The sequence below is a fragment of the Mugil cephalus genome, chromosome 5, assembly GCF_022458985.1.
Source record: "Mugil cephalus isolate CIBA_MC_2020 chromosome 5, CIBA_Mcephalus_1.1, whole genome shotgun sequence".
In the NCBI taxonomy this organism is placed as follows: Eukaryota; Metazoa; Chordata; class Actinopteri; order Mugiliformes; family Mugilidae; genus Mugil; species Mugil cephalus.
Window position 1 is genome coordinate 15255096 of NC_061774.1, and position 15846 is coordinate 15270941.

Below are 15846 nucleotides of genomic sequence, written 5' to 3' on the forward strand. Positions count from 1 at the left end.
TGCAATTGTATATGTTAAAATGTGGCGACAGACAGAAAACGAATCACCTACAGCACACTTAAGTATAATATCATTGAGTTGTATCAAAAAATAAATGCTAGACAAAAACAACTGGACTTGTTGAGTTTTCTTGAAGATGTTTCACCACTCGTCCAAGTTCTAAATGGCTGGTGAAGAATAAGGTTTTTATCAATAAAGTCTGTGTGCGACTTGGGTCAGTTAATGATTGGCTAATCACCTGTAGTTGGAGAAGTAGCTACTTGGGTGAATGGTGAAACGTCTTCAAGAAAACTGACGAGATCAGCTAAGTTTTTTTTCAGCCTTGCATTTTTTTTAATTTATTTTTTTTGACCTGAATGACCAGCTTCTGCGGTGTGAAGACTAGATGTATTTGTCTATTTTATTGTTTTAATTGAATCTTGTTGAGGTTTAGGTGGAGAGGACCAAGAATTCAAAGAAAATAATTAAAAATTGCATTAATGTGACTATGACTGACTACTACATTTTTATATAGGTAAACCATCAGATAATTTTTAACACTGGTATAAGTCAAGTTATATGCCGATCAGGCATAACATTAGGACCACCCTCCTAATATTGTGTAGGTCTCCCGTGTGCTGGAGTCTGTCCTGTGGTTTCTGGCAACAGTATTGTTGTTGGAGGTGGCGTTTGGATCCTATGGGTCGCTGTAGATCATCCCACAGATACTTGGATCAGTTTGGGATCTAGAGAATTTGGAGGTCAGGTCAACACCCTTTACTGTTTTTCATGTTTTTCTTTCAGTTGTTCCTAAACTATTTTTGTGTGAGTACCTGTGTCAGGCTGCATCCTGCTGGGGATGGCTGCTGTTGTGATGGAGTGTCAGTGCTATGGGGTGGGGACGCCTGTCTGCTGTTTAGGAGTCTGATGGCAGCGGGGTAAAGGGACTTCTTCAGTCTCAAGGTTTTACATTTTTGAGGGTAGAAGTGTGAACAATGTGTGATGGGGTGGGTGGGATCCTCAGTGGTGGAGACAGCTCTCCAGTGGACTTCATGCCTGTAGATGCTCTGAAGAGAGGTCAGTGGAGTCCTGGTGATCTTCATCACTCTCTGCAGGCGTTTTCGGCCCATGGCTGCAGTGGTGCCGTACTGCACTGTGATCCGCTGATGTTCTTCCTCAGCCTAATTTCCATTAACGGTTAGATACTTAACTGTTGCTGGAAAATTAACTGCACCAGTTTCTGGCCAAGCAAGGTTCTGATGTGTTATACCCACCCTATTTAAACCTCATACTGTTCACCAGTCCCTTAAAAATGAAGAAGCTACTCGGATGAATGGTGACACATCTTCTAAAAATAAATAAATAAATAAAAACCTTAACCGGTTCAGTTGCTTTTTTTTTTTTTTCACTTTCTGGTCGTTTTGGTTTATCGTTATTCAATTCAATTCAATTCAAAGAATTTTATTTTTCTGTCAGTAACTTCATTTGTGTGTATACTGTACATACAGTTCACACACCCAGCAACATAAAAACACAGGCAATATACCATACACACAAGCACATCCAACACACCAGACACAGTAGACAAAAGAACTTGCAAAACACAATTGAGTAGGAATCCGTAACAAATAAGGACTAAGAAATATCTGACATCCATCTCACCTCATCTTCTACTACTGCTTATCCCAGTCATCGTCATCAGGTGACCTGGAATACAATACAATTTCTATTTGTTTGTACTGTGATATTCTATTCTATCTCATGGTCAAACTGCACACTCTTTTCATTGAATAAAACTGAGAAGTTAAACATTTTCTTTGTCATTGCGTGGTGATGGTTGAACCACTGATGTCTCAGGGGGGGACTGCCCTACTGGCTTTATAGGTGAACACCGTGTTAGCCTCTGGGCTGCAGGGGGCGCTCGTCTCTGCGGTGCGACTCTGTTAGTCGGAGGAGGCCGGACAGAAAATTCCTGAAGGCTGTCACCACACCGCATGCTGCTGCTGCTGTTCTGCTGCTGCTCAGATTCATGGGACGAGAACAAGTGTTAGGGAACTGGAAACCACTGTAGCCACCACCACCGCTGCTGCCGCCGCCGTCACTTTTCGCATTGAACTGTTCTCCCGTTCTTCCTCGTAACTCCGCGCTGTTAAATTAAATTCGCCGGCCAGGATGTCAGTGGTAGGTTTTGACGTCGGGCTTATGAACTGCTATGTAGCGGTAGCAAGAGCCGGAGGGATTGAAACTGTCGCCAATGAGTACAGCGACCGATGTACACCGTGAGTATGACGAGTAACATTATTGTGTGTGCTTTGTGTCGCCCCGTCCACGACAATAACACCGACGTGACGTAAATTAAACCCACTTCTGTTTATCTTCATTTCTGAGTGAAGCTAACGCCGCTACCTAGCCAGATAGCATGCTAACGGATTTCACAACAGGAAACAGCATGTGAGTGCTAAAGCTAATGCTAGCCGACACGAAATGATTGGACTATAAAGGAAGCCCGGCGTCACTTCACGTGATAAAACGCTTCTTGTAGAGGTGCGCTACACTAATGTCGTCGAGATTACTCATGGACCGATAGCCGGCTTGCCTAGTCAGGTGATGGGTGTTTTACTGCAGGCATGATGGGAGGAGGCCGGATCCTGGCTGTCAAGATCAATCCATTGTACTACATTTTCAGACATGTACTCAATGGAAATGTACGGCAAAGAAACATAGACTATACATTTAGAGACTAACACAGGAAACTGTCATCACCACTATGAGTTGCTGTTTTCTCAATAATTAGATGAGTGAATGCAAAGCTGCACCTTTGTTAATATAATTGTAGATGAGCCAATTGCATTGTGTTTTCTTCTTTTTCAGAGCATGTGTTTCTTTCGGACCCCGGAATCGATCAATCGGTGCAGCTGCAAAAAGCCAGGTGTGTTTCACGATCACAAACAATACTCCGCATCGAATCCAGCACCAGCAGAGAGCACGTTCCCAGGTCTCAAATTCATGCTTTTGCCCGATTTGGATGTATTTAATAAGGGTTTTCTTTTTTCCCCCTGACAAACAGGTCGTCACAAACTGCAAGAACACAGTCCAGGGGTTCAAGAGATTTCATGGCAGGGCTTTTTCAGATCCCTATGTGCAGCGCATCAAAAACAGCTTGGTCTATGATATTGCACAAATGCCTACAGGAACTACAGGCATCAAGGTAAGAGAATAATAAGGGCTGTCCGGTAAACTAACTGTACACCACAAAGTGTATTAAAATCCCAGTTTGGTCTCGCTTTGAGTGACTTGCAGTAGTATACAGTGAATTGTTTAACCTTGGCCAAAAATAATCAAAACATTTCATCATCCGCTCTGAGGCAAAACAAAAGAAAACAAATCTTGGGAACATTAAGCGTGTTAATCACTGACTGGTTTTACGTCTAGGTGACTCATCACACCGAAAATCATAAAGAGAGACACGTAGGACTTCATGGTGTGATCTACATATTTGTGTGACAACTGCAGATCGGAAGAAGACATATAAAAAAAGCAATATAAATAATATTATGCACTAAGATACAGTCACATAAATTAGTTAATGCAAAAACTCTTCATTAAAGTGGTTTACACTCTATTCAACACTGAGATCTGAGTATTTATGCATTTCAGAGATTTTTATTTTTGGTATTTTTGTGAGATTATTAAGTTAACAAAAACTTCTTATGCTAAAAGCACGTACATGAACAGTACTTTATCGCGCATAAGGTGTAGTGTATGTGCGGAGTTGTAAAACGCTGTGTCATCACAAGCTGAACTGAGATAAAGAATCATAGCTGTGATAATATAGTGGATGAGGCACCTGACACAATGCACATTTAACATTTTCTGAGTTATGTTTTATTGGCCCATTATCATTCTCTTTCTGAGGTGGCACACAGTAAGTCACGTAGAGCGACGCAGTAATCTCTGTCTTCTGACGGTTTGACTAAAGGTGATGTACATGGAGGAGGAGAAGCTGTTCAGCATCGAGCAGGTCACTGCCATGCTGCTGACCAAGCTGAAGGAGACGGCAGAGAATGCACTGAAGAAGCCCGTTACTGACTGTGTTGTTTCTGTAAGTATGCAGGCCAAACAAACACTGAAAGCCCATACACACCCTTTCTCCACCCTCGCTGGTATTTTCACTCGATTTGCTTGACTAGACCTGCCCTGACCCGAAGCCTCATGAGGGAAGTAACATGAATGCGATTTGTCGGCCAGGTGCTTTATTTTCACACACAAGGAAGTTGCTAAGGCAACCATTTGTACACACTGAGAGTAGAGCCCAGGGGGGGTTTGAGGGGTTTGAGTGTGAAACATACCCAAAATAATACCCAGACAAAGTATGTTGTACACTGATCTGGTCACAAACTTGGGTGGGATGGATGGATGAATAGATGGATAGATTTCACCTGAGCTCTATTAATGAGGGATGTGCTCCTCTTTGCATTCTGTAACTAGCACACAGACAAGCTGAAAGTTTAATTGGTGATATATTTTTTTGTGATTAACATTTTAAATATACAGAACTGATCAAACGTTTGTTCCAGTTCCTTAAATGCTTCTTTATCAACTGTATTAAATAACTGCATTTATTTAGCTGCTTATTGCATTTCAGTTCCAGGTGGTTCAATTAACATGAACCACCTTCTACTGACAGATTTTTATTCTGTTAATTTTACACTCATGAAATATCCAGTTGTCGGGATGCGAGTGCTGCGGCCGCTGTCTTTCCAAACTCTGAGACTAGAGCGTGGAGGTAGATCTGTAAATGGTTTTATAGATTAGAAGTATTATCTCTGGACTCTAATTTTCGTTCGACTTGGAGCCAGAATGTGCCCACTGGGGTGATGTGGTGTTTGGATTCGCAACTAAGTCATAAATATAAACAGTTGGAGGCGCTAATTCTCCCTTCAGGTCCTATTAGATCATATCAGCATTAGGGGATGGAACAGGATGATGCCTTTAAAAGAGCTCCAGTCAAACTACAAACAGTGGAAACAATGTGGTTTCCAACAGTTTTTATACAGAAACATTTCTAATTTTGGGCAGTAATCACAGCAGCTCCAGTAATTCCAGCCAAATAATAATAGTGACAGGTGTAACATTGATACCGTCCAAGGTCGTTTTTAATTTTAAATTTTTATAATTTGGTTCGTATCTGCTTTCACGCTGCAATTTCTAAAATGCACCAAACTTCCTGACCCACCTCACGCGGTTGAAAGGGGGCGCTCGTTGATCGGACGACCCGGGAAAAACAGATGGTCGGCGGAAAGAAAGACCAGAGTCAGCGGCGCTTTATACAAACGGCAAACACGGCAGCTGAAGTTAGCTGTTTTGGGAATTGTGCTTTTTTTTTTCGTTATTTAACAAATGCACATGGCTCAGCAAACTACGCGCTATGACCACATGAGTCAGCGAGGCAGAGGGCTTTTTCTCTCTTGCAATTAGCATCAAATGAATGAAAAATAAACAGCACTGGAGGAAAAAAAATGTCCTCTCGCCATGTCTGCTTTGGTTTTCAGCGCCTACGTTTTGCGTTAACTCCTCTGGTGAGCATTGACGTTGCCTTCACTTGCAAGCAAACTGAGACCTCTTTATCCAAGCAAACCAGAGTTCAGTTGAGCTTTCACACCTGCTGAAGTGAAGTAGACTATTGGAGGAAACGAGCTCTGGTGTGAAAGCGACCTAAATGAGCGCAGTTGTTATTCCCAAAATGTCTAAAGCAATGTTTGCCCCAATTAGAGACTCGTATCAGAGCAGCAGAGACTACCTTCAGTCTTTTATAAACGTCCTTCTTTTTTATCCAGGTTCCGTGCTACTACACTGATGCTGAGAGGAGATCAGTGGTAGATGCCGCTCAGATCGCCGGACTCAACTGCCTGAGGCTTATGAACGAGACAACTGCAGGTCTGTACCTTAGGCAGGGCTTGGATAAAGATCTTCTTCTTCTTCTTCTTCTTCTTCTTCTTCTTCTTGTACTGACTCCACTCACCCTATGATCAAATATATTGATGCCAGCCCTTGTTCACTTTATTAATAATTCATTCATGTTCTGTGCAGTTGCATTGGCATATGGAATCTACAAACAGGATCTCCCTGCTCCCGAGGAGAAGGCCAGGAACGTGGTGTTTGTGGACCTGGGCCACTCTGGATATCAGACATCAGTGTGTGCCTTCAATAAGGGCAAACTGAAGGTGCGTGGAGGGGCGAGAAAAACTTCATGCGCATGCGTTATCAGTTTGTTGGTTTCGTTCCATCCCCTCAACTGCCTCTTCTTCCTGCCGCTCAGGTCCTTGCCACAGCCTGTGACCCAGAGCTGGGAGGAAAGGATTTCGATGAGGTACTGGTCAAATATTTCTGTGAGGAATTTGGCAAAAAGTACAAGCTCGACGTGAAGTCAAAGCCCAGGGCTCTGGTCAGACTCTACCAGGAGTGTGAGAAACTGAAAAAACTGATGAGCGCCAACTCCTCTGACCTGCCGCTGAACATCGAGTGCTTCATGAATGACATCGATGTTACCGGAAAACTGAACAGGTAGGTCGGCAGGGAGTCGCTTGTCGCCATTTGCGTTCTCTGTTCATGTACGCCGCGTGTTGTTTTAAATTTAGTCTGTAAAGCTTAACTCACGTTCGCTCACTTTTCTCTTGCACAAGGGGTCTGTTTGAGGAGATGAGCGTGGATATTTTGGCCCGAGTAGAGCCTCCTCTGCACTCTCTGTTGGAGCAAGCCAGTGAGTATAGTTTTGCCCGACAGCGTGTTGATAGAAATCTTCATATCTTCCCTGTTGAGTTTGCACTGCGTGCTGTAATGATTTTTTTTTTTTTTTTCCATAAGAACTGAAGAAGGAAGACATCTATGCAGTGGAGATCGTGGGTGGCGCTTCCAGGATCCCGGCCGTCAAAGAGAGAATCAGCAAATTCTTCGGGAAGGAGCTGAACACCACGCTGAATGCTGACGAAGCTGTGGCCAGAGGATGTGCTCTGCAAGTATGTGTTGCTCTAGCCTTAATCCCCTAGCTCCCCAGAAAAATCACCTCTTGCTCACTACCAAGGACTTTGCATATGTTGGAAATTGGGACTGCAGCTCTCACAAAAACTCCTTTTTTTTCTCCCCACAGTGTGCAATTCTGTCACCTGCCTTCAAAGTCCGTGAGTTCTCCATCACAGATGTCGTTTCATATCCGATCTCTTTGAAGTGGCATTCAGCTGCGGAGGAAGGTTTGAGGTAAAGGAAACCTGTGTTCCTTTTTTTTTTTTTTTTTTTATTGTCATGACACGTAACGTTTGAATCTGGTTTTGACGCAGTGTTTATCTGTTGCAGTGATTGCGAGGTATTTACTAAGAACCACGCAGCACCTTTCTCCAAGGTCCTGACCTTCTACCGGAAAGAGCCTTTCTCTTTGGAGGCCTACTACAGTTGCCCCAATGAGCTGCCTTATCCGGATCCAACTATTGGTAAGAAACTACAGGGAATAGATAGACTCCACAGCAAAGTCACATAAATTAGAAGTCGCTCATGTTACTTACATCACCCCCTGGATGTTTTCCCCTTTTATTGCTTTTATAAATGGGATCAGAGTTAATAAAGATTAACAGTAAAAAATATTTATTGCCAAAGTCGAAACAGATTTCTTTGAAGTGATGTCAGTTAATTAAAAATATAAAATGCTAAAGAAGTGATTGCATAAGCATTCACTCTCTTAATGTCGTTATTTAGTAGATGCAACCTTAGCCACAATTACAGCACTGAGTGTGTGAATGGCTCAAAGTCAGACTTGCACATCTGGACACTGCAGCTTTGCTCCGTATGTCTTTGCACAACAGCTTAAGCTTTGACAGGTTGCTTAGGACTCGGGTGTGAACATCGCTGTACAAGTTCACCCACAAATGAACCATGGGATTATGGTCTGAGCTTCCCCTTAGCCGCTACAGAACATTCACCTTGTCTTTAAAACATGTCTAGTGTGGCCAAAGCATGATTAACTTTCTGGTCTTTTGGAAACTCAATCATAATACCTCCAAGGATTTTTTGGTGCTGCATTCATTTGACCATCTACCTTTACAAACTGTCTCCTTGTCCACTTTTCCGATGTGCTCCACAAACTCTTAAGACTAATATCTGGGTTGATAGTGTTCACCCGCAGACATTAATGACACCATGTGGTCATGCATCTCCTTGACTCCCACCCTGTCGACCAGTGACAAGACACTGATGTACCCTCTTAAAGGCAGCCTGTCCGTGCTGTGTCCCTCTGTGGTTACTCACAAAAATCAGTGTGATCCGTAAATGTTGATCCATTACAAAACCGCATCCTGCTGTAAAATGGCTGTAGTACAATGCAAAGAGATGAATCATGCATCAACCCTGCGCACTGTATACAAACATACAGTCCAGGTTACAGTCCGTAATCCTCTGTATCTCACTGTAGTGTTGAAGTAACGATATTGCCCTAGCCACTCAACAAGGGTCAATATCTAATGCAGCACCATCACAAGCCTGTAGTCTACCACTGATGATGATGTTGTTATGAGACATTGGGAGAAAGCGGGGTGAGGGGTGGGGCGATGACATCATCGTGTTTGTATTCAGGCATCCACAAGAATAACAAAAAGGAACCGCACAGGCTCCGTATTTGTCTTTTTCCACCCTGGGACCCGGGTTGATAAAAGGTGCGCTTCCCGTCACTGAAAATCTTTGAAGCAGCGCGTTAAGACCACATTTGCCCTGGATTTGGAAGTGTCTTCATCTCCTTACATCAGTCCCAGTAATCTGTCAACAAACGGCTAAAACGTCTCAGACTCAACTGCTCAGTAATCACGGCGCGTTGTAATTGAGTTCGGATAAAGCCCGGTGACCATATGACCTTTTGTTTATTTGGTTGTTGTTGATTAAAGCTGTAGATATCTGTGGACGTTCGTTGACGTGAACTGAGCCGTTGTTGGGGATAGTTCTCGTTTCTCGCTTTATTCTGTTGGATAATCAGGAAACGAGTGTGTTGTTGTAAAGGGAACTAGAGTGAAATGGAGTCCAGGAAATCCTGGAGTGACTTCCCTCTGCTCAATAAACTGTTGGTCATGTTGATAAAATTCACTGTTTCTTGACATTAATCACACTCATTTGTGTGTTAATGAAAACGTATAACCTTAGTTCATATGTGTTCTGACCCATTTTCATATTAACTCCCTTTCTAACAGGTCAGTTTCTGATCCAGAAGGTTGTCCCACAGGCATCCGGAGAGAGCTCTAAGGTGAAAGTCAAGGTGCGGGTGAACATTCACGGTATCTTCAGCGTGTCCAGCGCTTCCCTGATTGAGGTGCAGAAGTCTGATGAGACGGAGGAACCCATGGAAATGGAACAGGCCACTGACAAAGAGGGAGAGGTACTTCAACCAAAATGAGAGTCATCATTAACTGTCCGCTTGCACTGAATCCGAGTATTCAAAAACAACAGCAACAAAAAAATAAGCATCTTTTTTATTGCTAATCTGCAGAGCAAGATGCAGACCGATCAGGAGGAGCAGCAAGCTCAGGGAGATGCTCAGAAAGAAACAGAAGACAAGTCACCACAAGAGAGCGAAGAGATGGAGGTAAGATGCTAAAACTTAATGTCACGTATTAATCAGATTTCCGCTGCAAGAATCTTCCCCAGGAACTAGAATCATTTGAAGAAGAATTTTACTGGAAACCTAATTAAGTTTCTGGGTAAATTATTTCACCAACAAAAAGTCTGCCCTGAGGGGGTTCCTGTACTTTTCACAAGTACAAGGACTCTTGTATCACTGAACATTTCATATTTGTTTTGCAGCATTTTATCTCATGGTCGGTTTCTTCTGTAGTTCACAAAAACAAATAATCCATCTCATATCGCTTTGCTATTACATTGAATTATTACATTTTCAAAGCAGTAAATTGCTTTCAACAGCAACTCCTCATCAATACTTACAGTAAAATCTTGTTTCAGTGCCACTTGACAAAGCGTTGTATGTTCTTCAGCATTATCGTCATCTACTGGACTGGGACAAGCAGGTTGTTGAATAAACACATATAAAAATTACATGCGAGGGATGAAGCTGCCACCTTTGTTTACATCACCAGACTAATTTGGCCAATCTTGACGATTTTACACTCTTGTTAATTCAGATTCAGAACCAACAGTCTGAAGGAACTTGGAAAAGCAACTACATACAGTTAATAGTCTATTAGGAGTTGGACCTCAAGACAATATTTTGCAGTTTGAAATACAGAAAATGTCATTTCAGATCTTGATATACTTTGTGTAATGTTTGAAATTGAATGCTTATTCTTTTAACCTTTCAGACGACCACAGGGGAGGGGAAAAGCGAGAAAAAGTCTGACCAGCCCCCGCAAGCCAAAAAGCCTAAAGTCAAAACAAAAGTGCTGGAGCTTCCGATTGAAAACAGTCCACAGTGGCAGCTAGCGGACGACATGCTCAATCTCTTTGTAGAAAATGAGGTAACTGAGCTTTCACTCAAGTAAATCTAACCGTCAAACAGCCACTTTGTTCAGCATTTATAATTGTTTTTTTATTTTCCTCAGGGTAAAATGATTATGCAGGACAAGCTGGAGAAGGAGAGGAACGATGCAAAGAACAACGTAGAGGAGTATGTGTACGATATGAGGGATAAACTTCATGGGATGCTGGAGAAGTTCGTCAGTGAGTCTGTGAGTAAACGACCACAAGTGTGATGCGAGTTAAAATAACGCTATACATATGTGGCTTTCCTTGACGTATTGTGAAATTATTTCTATAATTTTAGGACAGAGATGCTTTGTCTCTGAAGCTGGAGGATACCGAAAACTGGCTGTATGACGAAGGAGAGGACCAACCCAAACAGGTGTACATTGACAAACTGGCAGAATTAAAGGTAATAATTGCTTCCAATAATTTTCCTCTATTGTTTTGTTGATGTATTTATTTATCAAACTGATGTGTATGAACTGTATGCTCTATAGAAACTTGGCCAGCCCATCCAGGACAGGTACGCAGAGGCTGAGGAGAGACCCAAAGCGTTTGAGGAGCTGGGGAAACAAATCCAGCAATACATGAAATTTGTTGAAGCGTTCAAGATGAAGGTAAAACAATGTGGCTTTCTATCCGTGGCAGGTTCATTATAAATAAGAAAAAAAAATTGCGGGTGGACATTTGTGACACTGCTTCTGTTTGACTTCCAGGAGGAGCAGTACGACCATTTAGATGAGGCAGACGTCACCAAAGTCGACAAACTGACCAACGATGCAATGATCTGGATGAACAGCGCCATGAACCAGCAAAGCAAGCAGAGCCTGGCAGTGGATCCGTCTGTCACAGTCAAAGACATCAAAGCAAAGACGAGGGTAAGGGTGCACACTGTGACAAGTAACTAGAACTCAGGGAATGATCACAGATGTAAACTAGATATAACATGTGAAATACATGTTGTTTAGGTCACGTGCAGTTGGCTGATAAACAGCTAGTATCGCAGATTGAAAGTCATATAAGTATGGGGTGAACTCAAGACACATTGTTTTGGAGCTATTGAATTAGTCCAGCTGAATCCCTTAGTGGTCAATAGTAGTGTTTATGTGAATAATTTTTGTACCTGTGTTGTAATTATTTAGTGTGCAGCGTCACTATCAAAGTATGACTTCACATTGTGTTCTTTTTGTGCATTTCCAGGAGCTGTTCTCTGCTTGTAACCCCACCGTGACCAAGCCCAAGCCCAAGGTGGAGCTTCCCAAGGACGAGGCGGCCGCAGAGCAGAACGGGCCTGTCAACGGACAGGAGAAACCCCAGGAAGGGACTGGAGACAAGGGAACGCCCGGGAACACGGGCAATCCAGCCTCAGAAACCACAGAAAGCAAGCCAGAGATGGACCTAGATTAAAGCAGCCTAACGCCTCCTTAAGCAAAGCTGAACGGGAGCTGATTGTTTCAAATTGAGATGCAGCCTGGCTGTATATCAGAGCCAGTGAAGTGTTTCAGGAACTGCGCTCCACAGTCAAAAAGCAGCCAGGGTGTTTAGCACACTGAGCCCAGCTCCTCCTGGTGGTGGTGTCTCTGTCTGATGACATAGCATGCCCTTTCTCTTTCCGGATGAATAAATCAAAAGCCAGCTGCAATAATTCTGTTTGACGATGAGCGCTGTACACATGATGGTATTTATTTCTGTTGTGTGCTCTGTAAGTGTTCTGGTCTGTGTCACAATATGGTTTTAATAAAGTTATTGAAAATCATGTCGTCCATCTTTATTACTTGGTCTAGTGATGCAGCAGTCACTATAAAACACTGGTCATTTCATGTTACGATCTTACAAATGTTTTCAAATGATAATGAAAATCTAAAATTAAAGAAGAATCATTAAATGTGAAGTGTGACTTGGGTCTGAGATAATTTTAGAATAATTTACAGTATTTCTGAAAGGTCATTTTAAGTCCAACTGTATATTAATGGTATATAGTCGTGTCTATATACGTATAAATATAAATTATTTGTTATTCTCCGCTGACGCGTACTGAAAATGCTGACCTTTGGTGTCGCTTAGCAACCGTATAGTCAATGCTAACAACTTGATTTTCTGTTCAAGTATCTCAAATATATTTAAAACTTGTTCTCAGGATGCACATTTGTGACAAGATATATGGATTAATTAGTTTATTCAAAATGTATCACCCGCCAGACAAGGCTATCCTGGTCATTTTAGTGCGCCCTGATATGTTTAAACTCCCAATTCTCCAATGCAAAAGTTGGTTAGCTTAGCGGCTAGTTAGCTCCGTGGGCTAGCGGCTAGCTCGAAAAACGTCACCTCCGCGCTGTTTGCATCCAGCAGCAGAAATCATCACATGATCCACCCAGATCCTGTCTGCTCCGACTCAAAGCTTCGCAGAGTTGCATAGGTGCGATAGTCTTTGTATTTTGTTGGGACTATAATACACTGCGCAGGTGTGACACAGTCGTCGTTGTCTTCTTGAGGTTTGCTTAGCTTTAACACTCATTCTGTTTTACTGCTGCTGGATGATGCATTTATCTCGTCGAGTCTAAAGTCTGATTGAGGTGTGCTTTCTCCAGAGTTGCTTCGAAGCCAAAGTTAACACAGACAACGCCACCCATCCATCTTTCCTTGCGTGCTGTTTTACCTGCTGGACAATGAAGCTGATCATCTTGAATGACTACGACGGGGCAAGCGAGTGGGCTGCAAAGTACATTAGGAACAAGATTTTACTGTTCAACCCCGGTCCCGACAGACATTTTACTCTGGGACTCCCTACAGGTAAGAGGAAGCTCCAAACCTGTGCGCTACTATTTAAACAGTATATGTGAGATTTAGTGTTTGGGGCAGTGTAGGACTCACAGTGGGCCATTTCCGTCCACATTTGCTGATTCAGTGGAACAGACTCCACTAAGTGCAACCGGACTAGTACAGAGACATGACTGTAGAGCAGTAGCATTTTATTAAAAGCACAACAAAATAATGGTATGTATTTACCCTTAAAAGCACATGTACATGTTTTCAATTCATTTTGTTACCTTACTGTATGTTTTGCATGCATATCTGATGCTACAGAGAATTGGTGCAGCCATCAAAGTGAAAGTCTAAAGTCTGACAAATGTTGTACAGTTGTACAGTCCCCAGAACAAAAGTGTAAGCATATTGTCAGTCTGCAGTCATCTCTTTTTCTTGTTGACACTTTTGCTTGTTTATAGGAAGCACTCCTTTGGGTTGTTACAAGAAACTTATTGAGTACTACAAGAATGGAGAGATCTCCTTCCAGTTCGTGAAGACTTTCAACATGGATGAATATGTAGGTATGTTTTTATCCACACGCAGAGGTGACACATTGAGGAATGTCTGAAAGCTGTGATCTTGCATAACTCCTTCTTTTTTTTTCTTTTTTTTTGGTTTTCACAGGCCTTCCCAGGGATCACCCTGAGAGCTACCACTCCTTCATGTGGAACAACTTCTTCAAGCACATAGACATAAAAGCAGAGAACACGCACATTCTTGATGGCAATGCACCTGACCTGCAAGCCGAGTGTGAAGCATTTGAGAGGAAGATAACAGCTGCTGGGGGGATTGAGCTGTTTGTGGGAGGTTAGGAGTGGAATATCTAGTTAAATTTTCACTCGGTGCTGTTCTGTTATTATTGTGCAGTCGTGGATAATTAAAACTCTTCCTATCTTGTCTCAGGTATTGGACCCGATGGCCACATTGCCTTTAATGAGCCTGGTTCAAGCCTGGTTTCCAGAACCAGGGTGAAGACCTTGGCAAGGGATACTATCATGGCGAATGCCCGATTCTTTGATGGAGATCTCGCAAAGGTGCCAACCATGGCTCTGACTGTAGGAGTGGGCACTGTCATGGATTCAAAAGAGGTTAGGACCTTAGTGCAATGTCAACCATATCAATTGTCTCTGGCTTAGTCACACAAGTGATATTTTCACTTTCTTTTCAGGTCATGATTCTCATCACTGGTGCGCACAAAGCATTCGCTTTGTACAAAGCTATAGAGGAAGGTGTGAATCACATGTGGACAGTGTCTGCATTCCAGCAGCACCCACAGACTGTTTTTGTATGTGACGAAGACGCTACTCTGGAACTGCGGGTGAAAACTGTCAAGTACTTCAAAGGTGAGACTGATCAAATCATCAAGCATACAGTTGTAAGCTTACAGGGTATAAACATTATGTATTTTTCAGGCACCATTAACAGTAACACAAGTTGGCAGAATAATGAAGGGTCACTGAAGACTTGTTAATTCTTGCTCTTTGTGTAGGGATGATGCATGTACACAACAAGCTGGTAGAGTCGCCTCTGTCAGAGCCTAAGAAGAACTGAGGACATCTGTTTCAAACCTTATGGATCATGGAGGCATTTTTCAAAGGTTTACACTCCAATAATTCCTTTATCTTCTGATGGAAACAGATCGAGCAGTGCTTGGAGTTCCCTACAATTAATCATAATATGGATAGTAAGGTGCTGGTACAGCACAGGCTGACAGTTTTTTGGTGATTGTTTGTACAACTTTCCTTCTCATTGGTTCTTTGTAATAAAGTGAGTTTAATTTTTTCATTGTGTGTATGTGTTCAAGGTCAATGCTGTGTTTTTCCAATAACTTGAGTTGCCTTCAGGTGCTCTTTGCTCAAGTCCTAAGTTTTGAGGCAGGTATACTTTACTATAGTACAGCAATTTACTGTACTTTTACTTTAGGCCACAACAACTCAGACTAAAATTCTGTTTTTCCACGGATTCATTTTTTTTTCTATTACTTGAGTAGATTACATACAATCAAATTAACACACTCGTCACATATAAACCAATCACATCTACAGTATATATGTACAATAAAACGGAGGTAACTAGTTGCTGTTACTCAGTTTTGACGGTGGTTTAAGAGGTGGATCTGGAGGAGGGTTTGCATCCCAGGATGGATTGATGCCAACAATGGATTTGGAATTCGTGGTTGGTCCATATAGGTTATATTTTAATTAAAAAAAAACAACGTAATTTTTAGCAAGCCCATTGGTATTTTATTGACATTATAACAGTTATTCAGAGAAGAATTCAGACAATTACATGCGTAGCTTAGAACAATGATGTATCTCCTCTTCGTCTTATACAAAAATGAGATCTACTTTTTCATTCTAGTCCTATTTTTTTTTTCTAATCCAAGGATAAATTTACACTTTTGTTGGATCTTTCTTGATCTCTTGAAGGTAGCATTAAAGCCTCTGACTCAGGGGGTAGGGTTGTGCGATACCGCTATATTTGGTATCGACTCGATACCAAGTAAATACACGGCCGGTATCAACACTGATAACTTTTTTAAAAAATAATTATTTA

General features: G+C 42.1%; 2 protein-coding genes across 5 annotated transcripts; both read left to right on the plus strand.

The window, feature by feature from the left end:
- Positions 1–1938: 1938 nt before the first annotated feature.
- Positions 1939–12241, plus strand: hspa4b (heat shock protein 4b). The gene is made up of 19 exons (XM_047584898.1): positions 1939–2258; positions 2851–2908; positions 3047–3187; positions 3959–4081; positions 5817–5916; positions 6070–6203; positions 6299–6543; positions 6663–6739; positions 6844–6995; positions 7127–7233; positions 7330–7463; positions 9204–9388; positions 9500–9595; positions 10326–10481; positions 10566–10691; positions 10787–10894; positions 10983–11102; positions 11202–11363; positions 11686–12241. Exons 1-19 carry the CDS (start codon positions 2152–2154, stop codon positions 11890–11892), a joined length of 2538 nt encoding a protein of 845 aa, XP_047440854.1. The 5' UTR covers positions 1939–2151; the 3' UTR covers positions 11893–12241.
- Positions 12242–12777: 536 nt separating this feature from the next.
- On the plus strand, positions 12778–15075 carry gnpda1 (glucosamine-6-phosphate deaminase 1). 4 transcript variants are annotated; one of them, XM_047584902.1, is made up of 7 exons: positions 12778–12901; positions 13074–13275; positions 13710–13811; positions 13915–14097; positions 14194–14378; positions 14459–14633; positions 14780–15075. In XM_047584902.1, exons 2-7 carry the CDS (start codon positions 13152–13154, stop codon positions 14839–14841), a joined length of 831 nt encoding a protein of 276 aa, XP_047440858.1. In that variant the 5' UTR covers positions 12778–12901; positions 13074–13151; the 3' UTR covers positions 14842–15075. The 4 variants fall into 4 exon arrangements, with proteins under 4 accessions (XP_047440858.1, XP_047440857.1, XP_047440855.1 ...); XM_047584901.1 differs by having other exon boundaries at positions 12806–12947; XM_047584899.1 differs by having other exon boundaries at positions 12816–12977.
- The last annotated feature ends 771 nt before the right edge of the window (positions 15076–15846 follow it).

Bases quoted from the DNA above. Each gene is read 5' to 3' on its own strand.
- gnpda1 (XM_047584902.1), top strand. From the start codon at position 13,152: ATGAAGCTGATCATCTTGAATGACTACGACGGGGCAAGCGAGTGGGCT. The intron at 13,276-13,709 runs GTAAGAGGAAGC...GCTTGTTTATAG, and splicing joins TACTCTGGGACTCCCTACAG to GAAGCACTCCTTTGGGTTGT. The intron at 14,634-14,779 runs GTGAGACTGATC...CTCTTTGTGTAG, and splicing joins AACTGTCAAGTACTTCAAAG to GGATGATGCATGTACACAAC.
- hspa4b (XM_047584898.1), top strand. From the start codon at position 2,152: ATGTCAGTGGTAGGTTTTGACGTCGGGCTTATGAACTGCTATGTAGCG. The intron at 5,917-6,069 runs GTCTGTACCTTA...TGTTCTGTGCAG, and splicing joins TATGAACGAGACAACTGCAG to TTGCATTGGCATATGGAATC. The intron at 11,364-11,685 runs GTAAGGGTGCAC...GTGCATTTCCAG, and splicing joins ACATCAAAGCAAAGACGAGG to GAGCTGTTCTCTGCTTGTAA.